Source organism: Drosophila teissieri, chromosome 3R, assembly GCF_016746235.2.
Source record: "Drosophila teissieri strain GT53w chromosome 3R, Prin_Dtei_1.1, whole genome shotgun sequence".
Lineage (NCBI taxonomy): Eukaryota > Metazoa > Arthropoda > Insecta > Diptera > Drosophilidae > Drosophila > Drosophila teissieri.
In genome coordinates, this window is record NC_053032.1 from 24,146,498 (window position 1) to 24,159,523 (window position 13,026).

Sequence of the window (13,026 nt, forward strand, 5' to 3'; positions counted from 1 at the left end):
CAGTGGGCACAAAATGGATGAAACCCACAGAAAAAAATCAATTAAGCTTATTTGACTTTTATTGTAAATATTTCATGTTTATTCTTTAAATTAAACCAAATAGCATGAAACTTCAAAAAAATGAATTGTTGGAATAAAATACATACGAATTATACGCAATTTACATATATGTATTACCAAAAACAAGGAGCAATTTTACATGGAATACTATTCATAGTTATAGGATATATCGAGTAACGTTATAACTAAACAAAATTCACGCTCGAATGTTATGCATAAGGGAGTTTTGTGGAGCTCAGCCAATTACAATAGAGTTGCCAATTCGATGGTGCAGGAAATTATGTCGTTAATTACATTTAAAAAGTTATTCATTTATTAAATTTACAATCACAAGATTTTTTGTTTGTTTAGAAGATACTCTGATGTTGTATTCTCAATGTTGCTGTTCTGTTGCAAAAGCCAGCAGCGGTTGCGTGCAAAATTTGACTAATACAATGGCAAAAATAGTACTAGGGAGATAGGCGGGCGGTCGGTCAGAAACATGAATTATTAAATACGAGTACACAGAGCATACTTATTCATTGAACGGTTACTTAGGTCGTAGGAAATTGGGTATACTGTTTAGGCCTTTGCCAGAGGCCATTTAAGACTCTGCTGATGTTGATCTGAATCTGAACTTTGCATCCTATCAATTAATTAATTACTATGCTGTTTTGCTGAAATTGTTTTACTTAATTATAGAACACTTTCCTCCGTCGTCCTTTGTGTTTTGCTTGCTTCTCATGTTCATTATTATGTTGGAAATATTATTTAATAATATAGATTGTGTAATTATCCATTTTGCGTTGTTGTTACATTAGCACTGACAGTTGTCGGGATTGCCAGGACGATTGTTTTGCGAGCCCAAGGTGATCTGATCGGGGAAATCGTTGATGACCTCAGCCTGGACGAAAGTTAAAAGATCGTTTAGTATGAACGATATAATTTAAAGAGGATTTCTTACCTCCGCCTCCAACTCTAGCGCATTCTTGGCTATAACTTGAAACGCCATTTCCACGTTGATGCCCTCCTTGGCGGACGTTTCGTAGTAGGGTATATCGTTCTTAGATTGGCACCACTGCTGCGCTCGACGCGTAGACACCTGGCGGTTGTCCAAATCCACCTTGTTGCCCAACACCACGAAGGGGAAGTGCTCGGGATCCCGTGGACTGGCCTGTATGAGGAACTCGTCGCGCCAGGAGTCGAGATTCTTGAATGAGTTAGGCGCCGTCACATCGTAGACAAGCACACAGCAGTCGGCTCCGCGGTAAAAGGCCACTCCAAGCGACTGGAAGCGTTCCTGACCAGCAGTGTCCCAGATCTGTCATGGAAATTTCACGAGGTAAGTCAATGAAATCGAGTTTTTGGAAGTTCGCAGTGCTTACCTGCATTGTGACCACTCGGTCGTTGACCACCACCTCTTTCGTGCAGAAATCTGCTCCGATCGTGGCTTTGTATTGGTTGGAGAAGCGTTTGTTTACATACTGATTCATCAGCGAGGTCTTGCCCACACTGCTGTCGCCCAGAATGATGACTTTCAGCAGGGATTTCTTACGGCCAGACATTTCAATGCAGTTTGTGGGTTGGCTTACTCGGGGTTATTTCTTTTGGTATTTGGCGCTGTAAACCACAGAGAATGTTATTGATTGTGTGTTAAAAATACCATTGCGGTTTTCTCTAATTCGATTAAGGAGTGTAGGCGTGTAATGCGTTCTTTACTAAGATAAATAAAATAGAACTGCGAAAACCTCTAGAGTCTAGGGGTTTGTAAAAAGCAATGAAAGGCCGTAATCTGTAGCAGGATATGACTGTTCAAATGCTTAAGGTGCAAGCCAGTTGTAAAACATTTGTAATGTCCGACTTTTTGACGAGCGGTTGTGCTACGCTGTGCTTGGTGATAAACAAATCGGATGAGTCATTCTGAGCAATCCGCATTCAGTGATCGCTGGACTGTGTGAATAGGAGGACAGGAGGGGAGGGAGGTGCCCGCATCGAGGCGATAAAGCGTGATCACTGCTGGCGCAGCGGAGAAAGTGCGCTGAGTACAGACAAAGACGAGGTCGAGCTGAAAAAGCGGGTCTGGAATACCAGGAAAAGTGCCTGGGAAAACGCCCATTTCCTCAAAATCCTCGATGGCAGGGTGGGGGCTGCAATCGAAAATAGTGCGAAAGTGGACTCTCCCAGTGGAGATAAACTCCCCCGCCCACTTTTTAAGACCATGAACAACTTGTTTTTGGACTCGACCATTACAACTACGCCACTAATTGCGTCGGTATGCGTGGGTCTTTGTTGTGTACGTTTTTCGTGTGTGCGTGTGTATGTTTGATGTGGGGGCTCTACGGGCATTTTCCATGCACTTTTCGCCTGCTGCGTAACACTCTTTTTGCCGCTTTGCTTTTGCTATTCACTTTATTTCTTTTGTACCAGCACTTACTTTGAACACTAGTGAACACTCCACGAGCTGTTTCTTTGTGGTGCGCCTCGGTTTTACTAAAATATATTTAATTAATTACGCAGTGAATTTTGTTGTTGTCTCGCTAGGAGAATCGCTCTCATCTCTACTGGTCAGTAGGGGTTATCGATGGCGCAGTCGTTACTATCGTAACTATCGATAGAAATTGACAAAATTATAGGCTGCCATTAGCCAACACTTTTTTTGTGGCCAATTAACGAATTGTATCCTATTTTTGTTGAAATTATCACTGAAAAATATAGAACAGCCAGGAAAAACCGGAAGCTGTTAAACGCTGGTCACTTGGGCTTACATAGGAGGCTATAATCGACATGGCCACGCTTCCGCCGCGCAAGAGCCAGACGCCTACGAGGATCTGCATCTCTAAACAGCACCTGACTCCGCTCCAAACATTGCTTCAAATGGGATTTCCCAGGCATAGAGCGTAAGTTTTCTATACCTAGTCTATTGGGGGTTACCTGCCGCTCTAGCTTCCATCAAGACATAAAGGCTATGCGCGCGAGTGACCCACTAAGAGGTTTTGTTTAAGAGAATCCGAGTATTGATTTTTTGCTTATCTCTACACAGGGAGAAAGCTCTAGCGTCAACTGGGAATCGAGGAGTCCAGATTGCCTCGGATTGGTTGCTGGCCCATGTCAACGATGGCACCCTGGACGAGTGCGCCCCCAGGGAGTACATTATATATGCCTGTCCCACGGGTCCGTTTCTACAGCAGCTGGAGGACTTCTGGGCCAAGTCGCGCCAAATGTGCGGTTGGAATGGAGCACACAACTACGTGCCCCACATAACCCTGGTCTCGTTTTTTAAGGTACGCTTAAGTTGGATTCTAGTGACTTTATTTATTCCCTTAATCGACATTGCAGGCCCCCGATGAGTGCTCGCTGCAACTGTCCAAGGCGCTCAAACAGGTGGTGGACATGACGGGCGCCTTGTTGGATCGTCCTCTTAAGCTGGAGCCCTACATGAGCCAGAACTTTATGGGTTTTTTCGTGGCCGAGGAGGATGCCAACTATCTGAAACGGCTGGCCCTGCAGTACGTCAAGGAGGTGTCCAACTCAAGTACGAACTCTCCTTCTGTTGGTTGCACTCTCTTTGGGTTGTTTTGGTTTACCTTTCTCACGTTCTGTTCGATTCGGTTGATGGTTTTCCATTTTTCGGAGTGGCTTACACGGTTATGTTGTTCTCCTCTCTTCCTGCACACTAATACCCGGATATCTGGATAATCTGGGTTATGCTGCACAGTCATTAGCGATACCTATGAGCAGTTGGACGCCATTGTGGCCTGCTTTCCCTGGTGCGGTGCTGTCTCATCGGGCACCCGCTGCATTCCGCGCAGCAGTCGATGTAAGCCATTAGCAAAAACCATTAGTTTGAATAACATCTCTATTTGATTCACTCAAAAGTACACCTTCCCATCACTCTATGCATGATTTACTTGCACTGGTAGATAACTTACTAATCTACTCACCCTATTGGTAAAATTCAACATGACGCTGCTAATTGTGGTTAATTGTTTTTATCAGTAAGAGCTGTATATAGCAAGGTATGTCGATGTTTTGGCTTGCCGCTTTGAAACCACATATTTAATTTGTTTATACCGCGCTTCATTTGCTTGAAAAATATTTTAGTTTATTATTTAAACCGAGGACTGTTAAGATTAGTGTCACTACATGTCATGCTACAAAAATCGTACGTTACTAGAACAGCAGAAATGTTGATATACCCATAACTTTTGGTTTTGCCCTAAGATAACTTGAAGTGACTGTAATTCCTTATCAAAAACATCGATTCACCGTGTTAGATACAAACGCATATAAGCAGCACCGCATTCATTTCCATTCAGTAATCGTTTGTTCCGCCTAGCGAAAGGCCACTAATAGCTTCCAACTACCCGTAGCCATTTCACTCGAGCCACACGTAAAGAGCCTGCACCTGACGCTTGCCTACCAGTTCCCGCAGGCACAGTTTAATGCACTGAAAGCACTCGTGGAGACCTTAGACGCCGGCTGCGCCTCCAATTGGGAACTCCGTCTATATTCCCGCGATCCACGGCTCGCCACCAAACAAGTTAGAGCTCCTTATCATCGATCGAGGATGGGTTATAATTCCATTTTTTATTTTGCAGGTACAGAAGGTAGTTTATCCACACAACCCGCACGAGACGGATGAACTGGAGCTCCGCATCGGCGACTACATCTACTTGAACACCGAGGTGGTGGACAGTTCCAGTGACGGCTGGGCCGAAGGCATATCCTGGTTGACCGGAAGCACAGGTCATTTGCCCGTCAATTACACCGAACGCACGGCCGAATCAGACGCCTGGACTCTGCATCGTGTGGTCCAGCTCTCCAAGAGCGTAGCCTCTTCTTTAACTTCCGCCGAGGATCTGGACATTGTGGACGGACGCAGTATATCTACGGAGCCCGAGGAACGTAACAGTAAGTCGCATTTTAAATAAGTAAAGTGGTTGATCTCTTCTGGATCTAGTACAGAAAAAAAAAAATCGAATGATTATGTAATAATTACTTATGCTTTATTATTTCGCCTACCTCAACAGACACCGCACATCCCGATATCATTGAAGGCTCATCGTTTGAGGAATCCGAGCAGAGCGTGGAGAAGTATTTGAGACAAACTTTGAAGCCCTGCCTAGAACTGCCCTCCGTGCAATTGCTCAACAGTCACAACTTGACCCATCAGCACAACCCTAACACGCCCACGATCGAGATTACGACCAATATGTCTTCTTCATCCACTTCCGTGTCTAAGCAAGCGGTGGACGAGATCTTGGTGGAACCACCGGCAGCACAGCCTCCGCGTCCAGATGACACACTCAGTGTGCACTCGGACCACTCCTTGCATCCTGGATCTCTTGACGCCTCGCATGCCAAGAATAGAAAGATCTACATTATGCGGCATGGCGAGAGAGTCGACTTTACTTTTGGCACATGGATTCCATACTGCTTCGATGAGTTTGGAAACTACATGCGAAAGGATCTAAACATGCCCAAGACGCTGCCTCGTCGGAAGAACAGTCCCGAGGGCTGGCAGAATGACTCTCCGCTGACCAATGTGGGTGTCTATCAGGCCAATCTTATTGGTCAGGCCTTGCTTGAGGCTCAAGTCCAGATCGACCATGTTTACTGTTCGCCCTCGTATCGCTGCATCCAGACTTGCACCAGTGCACTGGAGGGGCTGAAGCTCACGGGCAAGCAAAAAATCAAGCTGGAGCCGGGTCTGTTTGAGTGGATGGCCTGGTATCCGAGTGGTGTACCCGACTGGCTGACAAAGAACGAGCTGACCGAGGCCAAGTACGAGGTTGATCTGGATTATGAGCCGGTGCAGCCATCGTCTGAGCTAACTGCTCGCCTAAAGGAGTCGACCGAGCAGTTTTATGAACGTAACCATGACGTTATCCTGCAGCTGTTGGAGCAGACAAGTAAATTTATAAAAATGTGGTTTTTAAAAAGTTATCTAATGCACACTTTCTTTAAATTTAGCTGGAAATATTTTGGTTGTGGCCCATGCCACCACACTGGACACTTGTTCCCGGCAACTGACCGGTGGAGTTCCACGCAGCACGAACGAATTGCGCCAAGTCATCCACAAGATCCCCTACTGCAGCCTGGCAACGGTAGAACAGGTGGACGGCGTCTGGAAGCTGGTTGAACCCGAATGTCTTCCGGTGACGCACTCGAAGAATCCGCGGTTTGAGTGGAACGCCTTGTCGGCCACCTAGTGCCAGTGCTTAGAGCAGTTTCTGTGCAAGCATTGAGACTGAGACTCGATTGGAATGGACCTGGACGTGAATCACACGCTGAAGGAACTATACGTAAATTTTTGGTTTGCTTAGCTTTTTGAAATCCGTATTGATTTACTGTTTAGAAATTGGCACCGCATTAAGTTGATTGTACTGCCATACAAATTGAAAGTAATTTAGATGTACACTTATGATGCAAAGCGTTGGAATGCGATTTTGCTGCGGTGTATAAACAATCCATCTGTTATAATTGCCCTGCTTGTTGAGAAGCCAGCGCGACGAACTCATACTTTATTGCAATCAATGCGATCTATTGACTATATATTGAATATATACATTTATACCGTATGCCAGTAATTATACTAATTGAGCGCTAGCTCGCCGCTTTAGCCATAGATTAACTTGCCCTGTTACTAGCTTAGTTGTTAGATCATTTGATTAGCCTTGCTGCGTAACGCAGTTTTTTTGTAGCCATTTAACCAAGAGGCAGACTTCTTAGCAACTTGTTGAGACTACTCCATACGTAAAGCCCAAGCATATATCGATATTATCGACTAGATTTAGAAGTACAAAACCATGTAACAACGCACAACATAATGGAACAATAAACAGAATACATTGAACACGTGTACGAGTAATGCCAAAACATTGAGGTGTAAACTCCATTTCGCTTCCACGATCCCTAAGAGGAAAGACGGACGATATTTTGCATTGTCTTGTGCGACTCGGAAGGGGTCGACCTTTATTTAATGCGCATAGAATTAGAATTAGTAATGTAATTGGTTTAGTTGTTAAATCTATAATATAATTGCTGAACATTTTACTTGAATTATATATCTGCATTTTGTATTGTATTGATTCGGTAATATATATCCCCATATATATGCTTGTTTTGTTTTAGTTTGTGTGTGTTTGATTTAAAGAGAAACCAGCAAGGTTGCGGCTACAACATCAATCATTGTAATCCGAATACAATGGGTCTCAACATAGCGTTTAAAAACTTTTCTTCTTTTCTCATTCGAAATTGCTTACGGATCTGCCGCTTAAGTATTTGAAGCATTAAATGGTATATTTAGTAAAAGGCGCTCATCTCACGCGCGTTTTTGGAGAATTTTTGAGGGCTTAAAATTGTTGCTGGAGATGTAATAACTCATAACTCGGATTAAGCGAGCGGCCGCCAAGCTGGGCCGAACTGAAAAGCTAGCAGCAGCAAGAGGACGACGGCCATTAGGCCTGCCCTCAGCCAGGATCATCGCCTCGCCGCCGTCCTGTCCAATTGTTAGCACTGCACCTTGCCGAACTGGGCGCGACGCTCCTGGTACTCGCGGTACTCCTTGTAGTGCATCTGAATCTCCTGCGAACGGTAGCGCGTAAGCTTGATGGCCTTCCTTGTCTCCGGAGTTATAGCAGCCCGATAGCCGCCCTTCCGTAGAAGTGAATCAATGGTCTGCAGCTGGTCCCAGCCCTGTTCGGTGGCCACCTGCGGCAAATAGGTGGCCGTGCGCTTGCAGCCGCGTTCCGTGAGGAACTCGATGCGGATGCCATGGACGCCTAGCTGCCAGTCCAGGTGGCCCTGAGCCTCCTCGAAGTTCTGCAGAATCGAGACCGAGACGGTAAGCCGTGGCAACTCATCCCTAGAGATAGGGGCAAATCTGGAGTCCTTAAAGGCGCTGGTCAAGGCGTACTCCCGCAGACCATGGTGCAGTTCCATTGCACTAAAAGTACCAATGCAGCCACGCAGCCTCTTGTCGCGCCCAATCTTCCAGGTGACAAAGAGTGGGTAGGCGTCGTTGCTGAATACCGGAACCGACGGACCATCTACATTATTCAGCTCACAGTCAAGCACCTCGAAGCAGAAGAGGCACATGTCTGGCACCGCGACACTCTTCATGCCATGGCCATTGGAGAACCGTTGCGGCTGGTGCACCATCTGCTGGTGCTGGTATTCCGGATCCCCGTTGCTGGAGTGCGGCTGCTGCTGCTGGTAGTTGTTGTAGTGGGAGTTGGACATGCTGCTCCGTGTCAGAACTAGTACACTAATTACGTTAGGTAGGTATATTAAGGTTACAACTAATGGCAGTGCACGTTGATGCTCTAAGTTCAGTTAACACAACAGAACAGCCCCAGTAGGAGTTGCCACAGAAACGCCGCCGCCAGTCCTCTAATCTTCTTCTGAAAATCGTTGGGGTGTTTAGTGCTGGGCTGGAATCTCAAGGCCTTTCCTCACCTGCTACTGCGTAAACTAGGTCACCTGCTGTCCACCAGTATGCGCTGACCTCTAGCCTGTGATTCCTGGCTCCCTGCTCGCTGATCCAGACCTCGTCCCCGTGTTCCTTGGCTGCCGTCCTGCTGCTAGTTAGCTCATAAGCACCTCATTGAATTGCGTCCGCTGGTCCGCTTCTGCGTCTGCAAAGGATCGTGTGGGAGATTGACAATAGAGGAGGGTGCTCTTGAGTGGATTTCCATGTTCGTTTGGCCGAGCGATCTTCACCTTAGGTTTCACAACAGCCTCTATTGGAAAATTCGGGGAAGTGGGGAAAATTGGAGGAGAAAGCCCCCCTTCTCCTATCGCATTAATTGCTCTTTGTTCGCCCTGGCTGTTCCCCCCACCCCCCGCACTGCTTAAGGGCTACGCCCCACACATGCACACGGCCCTTTGTCTTGGCTGGCTTATCTAGGAGCCAGGGAGCACTGCACGTACCCAGCAAGAACAACATTTTACCTTTTTTCAATGTAAACAAATTTTACACTTTTTTACGAGTTCAGTTGCGAACTAGAGATGGCTCAACGAGAATGAGGCCCCCTAGGTGTATATATCGATAATAGCGCATACCAATACAGGTAGCTGCTGCGCGCTGTCCAACACTGCTTATCGATAACACCAAAAGTGCATTGCCGTGTTTGCCTGAATATTGTTGAATATCATTTGTTTTTGTTTAAATCAAAAGCAAAATGGCTCTGGCCAACGTGCTGCAGCTAAGCCAGATTGCTGGCCATGTCATCCTGTTTATCCTGTCCCTGTGCATCGTCGTGCCATTGTTTATAAACCTGGACCAATTCTGGTAAGTGCGCAGTTCCCCTTTTGTTCCCTGTAAATTATTAAGTATCTTTATTCTTATTTTCCACAGTGGCCACTGCTTGCTTTTTACAACTGGCAAATGGCGGGAGGAGGACGGCATGTTTGATGTCCAGTGGGCATCCAATGGCTTCTGCAACTTCCCCCTGATTACCGGGATCTTTCTGCTCATTATTTCGGTGGTGCAAATATACAGGTATGTATCTTGTGGGTATTACTCGACTATTTTGATATCTAAAAAGCGAATTTCCCTTGGCTAATAGATACGCCCGCATGAAGGAGGAGGCCTCGTTTATAGCTCTGTTCATTGACGTCGTTCTGGGCATTTGGATGCTGGCCATGTCCATATTGTCGGCTATTTTCATTACCCTGGGCTTCATTGTCTGGTGCGATGGCATGACCGAGAGATTCCCATCCTGTGCCATTTCCGCTGGTCAGAACATTATCCATGGCGACACGGAGAAAATTAACACCTCCGGATTTTACATTGAAATGGGAACCACTCAAGTAAGATGACACATAAAACCAAATACAACGAACTTATCTGTTTTAAAGCTATCTTAAGCACTTCTGAATGCAAAGTGACTTGCAAAATCAAATAGTTACGTATACGTAATATCTTAAGATTTTGAATTGCATGTAAAATTAAAGATTCAGATGTGCTTAGGAAATTTATTTAATTAACTCTTTAAAACACATTTCCTGATTTTTTTACAGTTCGGAGCATGGGGTTCATTCGCAATTTCCGTTGGCATCGGCGTCATCGCCCTACTGAAACTCATTGACAACCACCAGGTGCGCAACATCAAGGTATCCATGTACTTGGAGCGCCAGAGGTTGGTGAATCAGCAGCAGTACGACGGCAGGTCAACCCCGCCGATCGTTTCGAACGGCTCATCGGACTCGGAACAGAACAAATAGTTGACGTTTGTGACCAGCCAGCAGTTTGTAATTCTCTACGTATTTCTCATCACGTGCGTTATAATCATTGTATGTCATTTGGTCCTCGTCCTTATCATTGAGGCAGACAGCCGGCAACACACATTATCTTTGTAGTGTAGCTCGAAACAAACTAATGATATTAGCTCTATGTTTTAAGCCAATTTCCGTGATATATTGTATATATATATGTATTTAATTGAATATTCCATGTTACAAATATAGTAAAACCAAATTATTATTATTACTGAGAGCGTTCATTTATAAATTGCTTAGATAACTACTTCCGGGTAAGTACTTACGTTTTGGGAACCTCCCCCATTGATCCCAATGCCTGCGAAATTAAATAATCAAAGCAATATGTTATGTCAGTTACATTTATTTTGCAGTTATCTTCTGTGTTGTGTGTGTTTTTCTTGTTGTTGATGTCATTCGAATTTGTCGTAATGTCAAACGGATTTGGGTTTGGATTTCACGTTTGCATTGCAACAAAATGTTCTTATAGACTTTAAAGCGACGCTATTGTACATTTAATATTAAATTCCGTATTTGCTTGCGTAGTCTGTTACAATTCAATTAAAAATTTCTTGATCGCACGGCATTTAGGCCCTGATCGCTGTATTTTTGCGTCTAAATTCAATCTTTGCCTGCACCGAGTTTGTTTCTTAAATGTGGAGCAAAAATGGTGGAGATTTACTTTTGGTATAGAGAAAAATAGTTACTTGTACATTTACGGGCTTTGTAGCTTTGCAGCTGAATCTCATCGATACTGTATCTGCATCTACGACTGCTTGGAGTTTGGTTTCGGTTTTCTGTTTTTCATTTTCATTATCGTTTTCTGTTTTCTGGCATTCATGAAACAATTTCCTGGGATCTTACAATTAACACTACATCAATGTATGTACTATAATTAGTATTTTTAGTTTTTGCGTTTTTTTTTGTTTTGTTTTATGGGTAATCATGTTTTGGATTTCTTTGAATAGCATATTATTTAAACTTACATTCTATTTTTGGTTTTTGTTTTCAGTGTTTTGTGTGTTTTCATATTTTGTTTTTCATTATTTGGTTTTGGTTTTTTTCATTTTTGTTTTTAAATACATTCAAAAAACATAACGCAAGGGTGTAAAAAACGATGTGCAGTGTTTCCTTGTTGCGGTTTCTCTTTGTACGAAATGAGGCGATAATAACCAAATCTCCTGCGGGCTGCGATTCAATTTGCTGGGGGCTAATCGATCCAGTTAACGCCAATTTTGGAAGGCGTGCTGGAGGATGGTCCGGATGACGACGCCGCGCCGCCAAAGGACGCCGAGGGCTACGCAATTTGGGATGATAGTGGGTCGAATCGTAAAGCAAAATCATAGGTTTTCTTAATGGTCAAATATAAAAATTGGCTCTGGCGCATGTTTCGTTCAATCCATTGCATAGCCCACGGCTGGTGGTGTCGGGCGTGTCCTCCGATCTCTGCCGGACTTGGCTAGAGACGTATGTCACGGAAATCGGTCGAGTGTGCTCCGATTAACCCCTGGCACTGAGCCCCTTAATCGCAGCCGGAGGTGATTTGCCGAACGCAAAGGGTGGTTGTGTTTTTCGTTTTGGTTTCGTGTGTATGTGTGTTAAGATCAAACTCCCACCCGTCCGCCCCACACCCCACCCCCCACTAATCCGCATCGGGAATCGAGGGGGGCGGAGCCAGGACAGATTGGGCTTGAATTTGGATTTTGGTGAGCACTGCCATGCGATTTCCGTGACCTTTCCATGGCAGTGCGTGTCTGATGGATGGCGGGAAAAACTCTGGTCTGTTCGTGGACATGTGTCTCTCGGTGTGACCTTGTTTGGGCGGCGGACCTGCAGCCGAGTGCGTCCCGCCCTCAATGGTTTATCCGGTTCTTTGATGGCCGGATCCGGCTATTCCCGCACCCAACTGGGCCACGCCGTCGCTTTGTGTAGTGTGCCAGGGATGGGCCGAGTGCGCAGGCGAATAGCCGCTGGGGCAAGGGATCCGCACTCGACCCTTCCCTGGCCCGCGATACTCAACTGCTCCTGGTACTAGCACTACATAATACATAAATAGTTGGTAGTACCATGTGGCGTGTGGTGTGTCGTTCACATAAGACGTAATGTAAAATTAGTTATAAAACTTTCAAAAATTGTTTTCTTTATAAGCGTTTTAAAGTTGAAATTGTAGTTTTTTTCGGATTTTGTGTCTCCTCTGTACTCTCATTCCTCTAGGCGGATTTGATATCCAAAATAAGTTGGTTTTTTTTTTCGTTTTTTCTTTCATTTTTTTTTTTTGGTTTCTTGTTTTAGACAAATGCAGGTGAAATACTTGCGATGCCATTGCCTACGCTCGAAAAAATGCATTTTCCTATTTCTCGTGGTTTTTCACGTTCTTCTTTCTTTTTGGTGGACGCACAGCAGCGGAGAAAATTCATACCAATTGCACAATCCAAAGGTGTTTTTTCCCCATTTAATTCAATGGCGCACAGGACGAGCTAGGCCCGTCTGTGGATTCCAATTTAATCGTCCCAATTAGTAGTTAGCCAACTATGCAATTTGCAGCTTTTTCCCCCACTCAAAAGTTTCAATATCGCGATTCGAATCGATCCGATCCACAACATAAAAAAAGTTTCGTATAAATTTTCCCGCATCTGCTGTACGTTTGTATCTTGACCTGGCTGGGTTTTTTTTTTTGTTATCCTTTATAACGTTGGTTTCGGAACACTGGGGTTCGCTGGAACA

At 44.8% G+C, this 13,026-nt stretch overlaps 4 protein-coding genes across 7 annotated transcripts; 2 read left to right on the top strand and 2 right to left on the bottom strand.

Annotated features, from left to right (window-relative positions):
* Positions 1-149: 149 nt before the first annotated feature.
* LOC122619139 (ras-related protein Rab-7a) lies at positions 150-2,614 on the bottom strand. The gene is made up of 4 exons (XM_043795884.1): positions 2,474-2,614; positions 1,425-1,659; positions 1,004-1,360; positions 150-943 (listed from the first exon to the last, which is right to left on the bottom strand). The coding sequence occupies exons 2-4, from the start codon at positions 1,602-1,604 to the stop codon at positions 857-859; spliced, it is 624 nt and encodes a 207-aa protein (XP_043651819.1). The 5' UTR covers positions 1,605-1,659; positions 2,474-2,614; the 3' UTR covers positions 150-856.
* A 138-nt stretch (positions 2,615-2,752) lies between these two features.
* On the top strand, positions 2,753-6,918 carry LOC122619137 (protein UBASH3A homolog). Of its 2 annotated transcripts, XM_043795879.1 has the most exons (8): positions 2,753-2,936; positions 3,080-3,320; positions 3,376-3,571; positions 3,755-3,856; positions 4,410-4,579; positions 4,638-4,950; positions 5,070-5,951; positions 6,013-6,918. In XM_043795879.1, the coding sequence occupies exons 1-8, from the start codon at positions 2,824-2,826 to the stop codon at positions 6,249-6,251; spliced, it is 2,256 nt and encodes a 751-aa protein (XP_043651814.1). In that variant the 5' UTR covers positions 2,753-2,823; the 3' UTR covers positions 6,252-6,918. The 2 variants fall into 2 exon arrangements, with proteins under 2 accessions (XP_043651814.1, XP_043651815.1); XM_043795880.1 differs by lacking the exon at positions 3,755-3,856.
* Positions 6,919-6,974: 56 nt separating this feature from the next.
* Positions 6,975-9,100, bottom strand: LOC122619138 (uncharacterized protein CG5902). Of its 3 annotated transcripts, none has more exons than XM_043795881.1 (3): positions 8,995-9,100; positions 8,500-8,678; positions 6,975-8,444 (listed from the first exon to the last, which is right to left on the bottom strand). In XM_043795881.1, exon 3 carries the CDS (start codon positions 8,281-8,283, stop codon positions 7,552-7,554), a length of 732 nt encoding a protein of 243 aa, XP_043651816.1. In that variant the 5' UTR covers positions 8,284-8,444; positions 8,500-8,678; positions 8,995-9,100; the 3' UTR covers positions 6,975-7,551. The 3 variants fall into 3 exon arrangements, with proteins under 3 accessions (XP_043651816.1, XP_043651818.1, XP_043651817.1); XM_043795883.1 differs by lacking the exon at positions 8,995-9,100 and adding an exon at positions 8,764-8,930 and having other exon boundaries at positions 6,975-8,441; XM_043795882.1 differs by lacking the exon at positions 8,995-9,100 and adding an exon at positions 8,764-8,930.
* A 46-nt stretch (positions 9,101-9,146) lies between these two features.
* LOC122621066 (transmembrane protein 179) lies at positions 9,147-10,534 on the top strand. Its single transcript, XM_043798803.1, has 4 exons — positions 9,147-9,334; positions 9,401-9,544; positions 9,612-9,855; positions 10,066-10,534. Exons 1-4 carry the CDS (start codon positions 9,225-9,227, stop codon positions 10,267-10,269), a joined length of 702 nt encoding a protein of 233 aa, XP_043654738.1. The 5' UTR covers positions 9,147-9,224; the 3' UTR covers positions 10,270-10,534.
* The last annotated feature ends 2,492 nt before the right edge of the window (positions 10,535-13,026 follow it).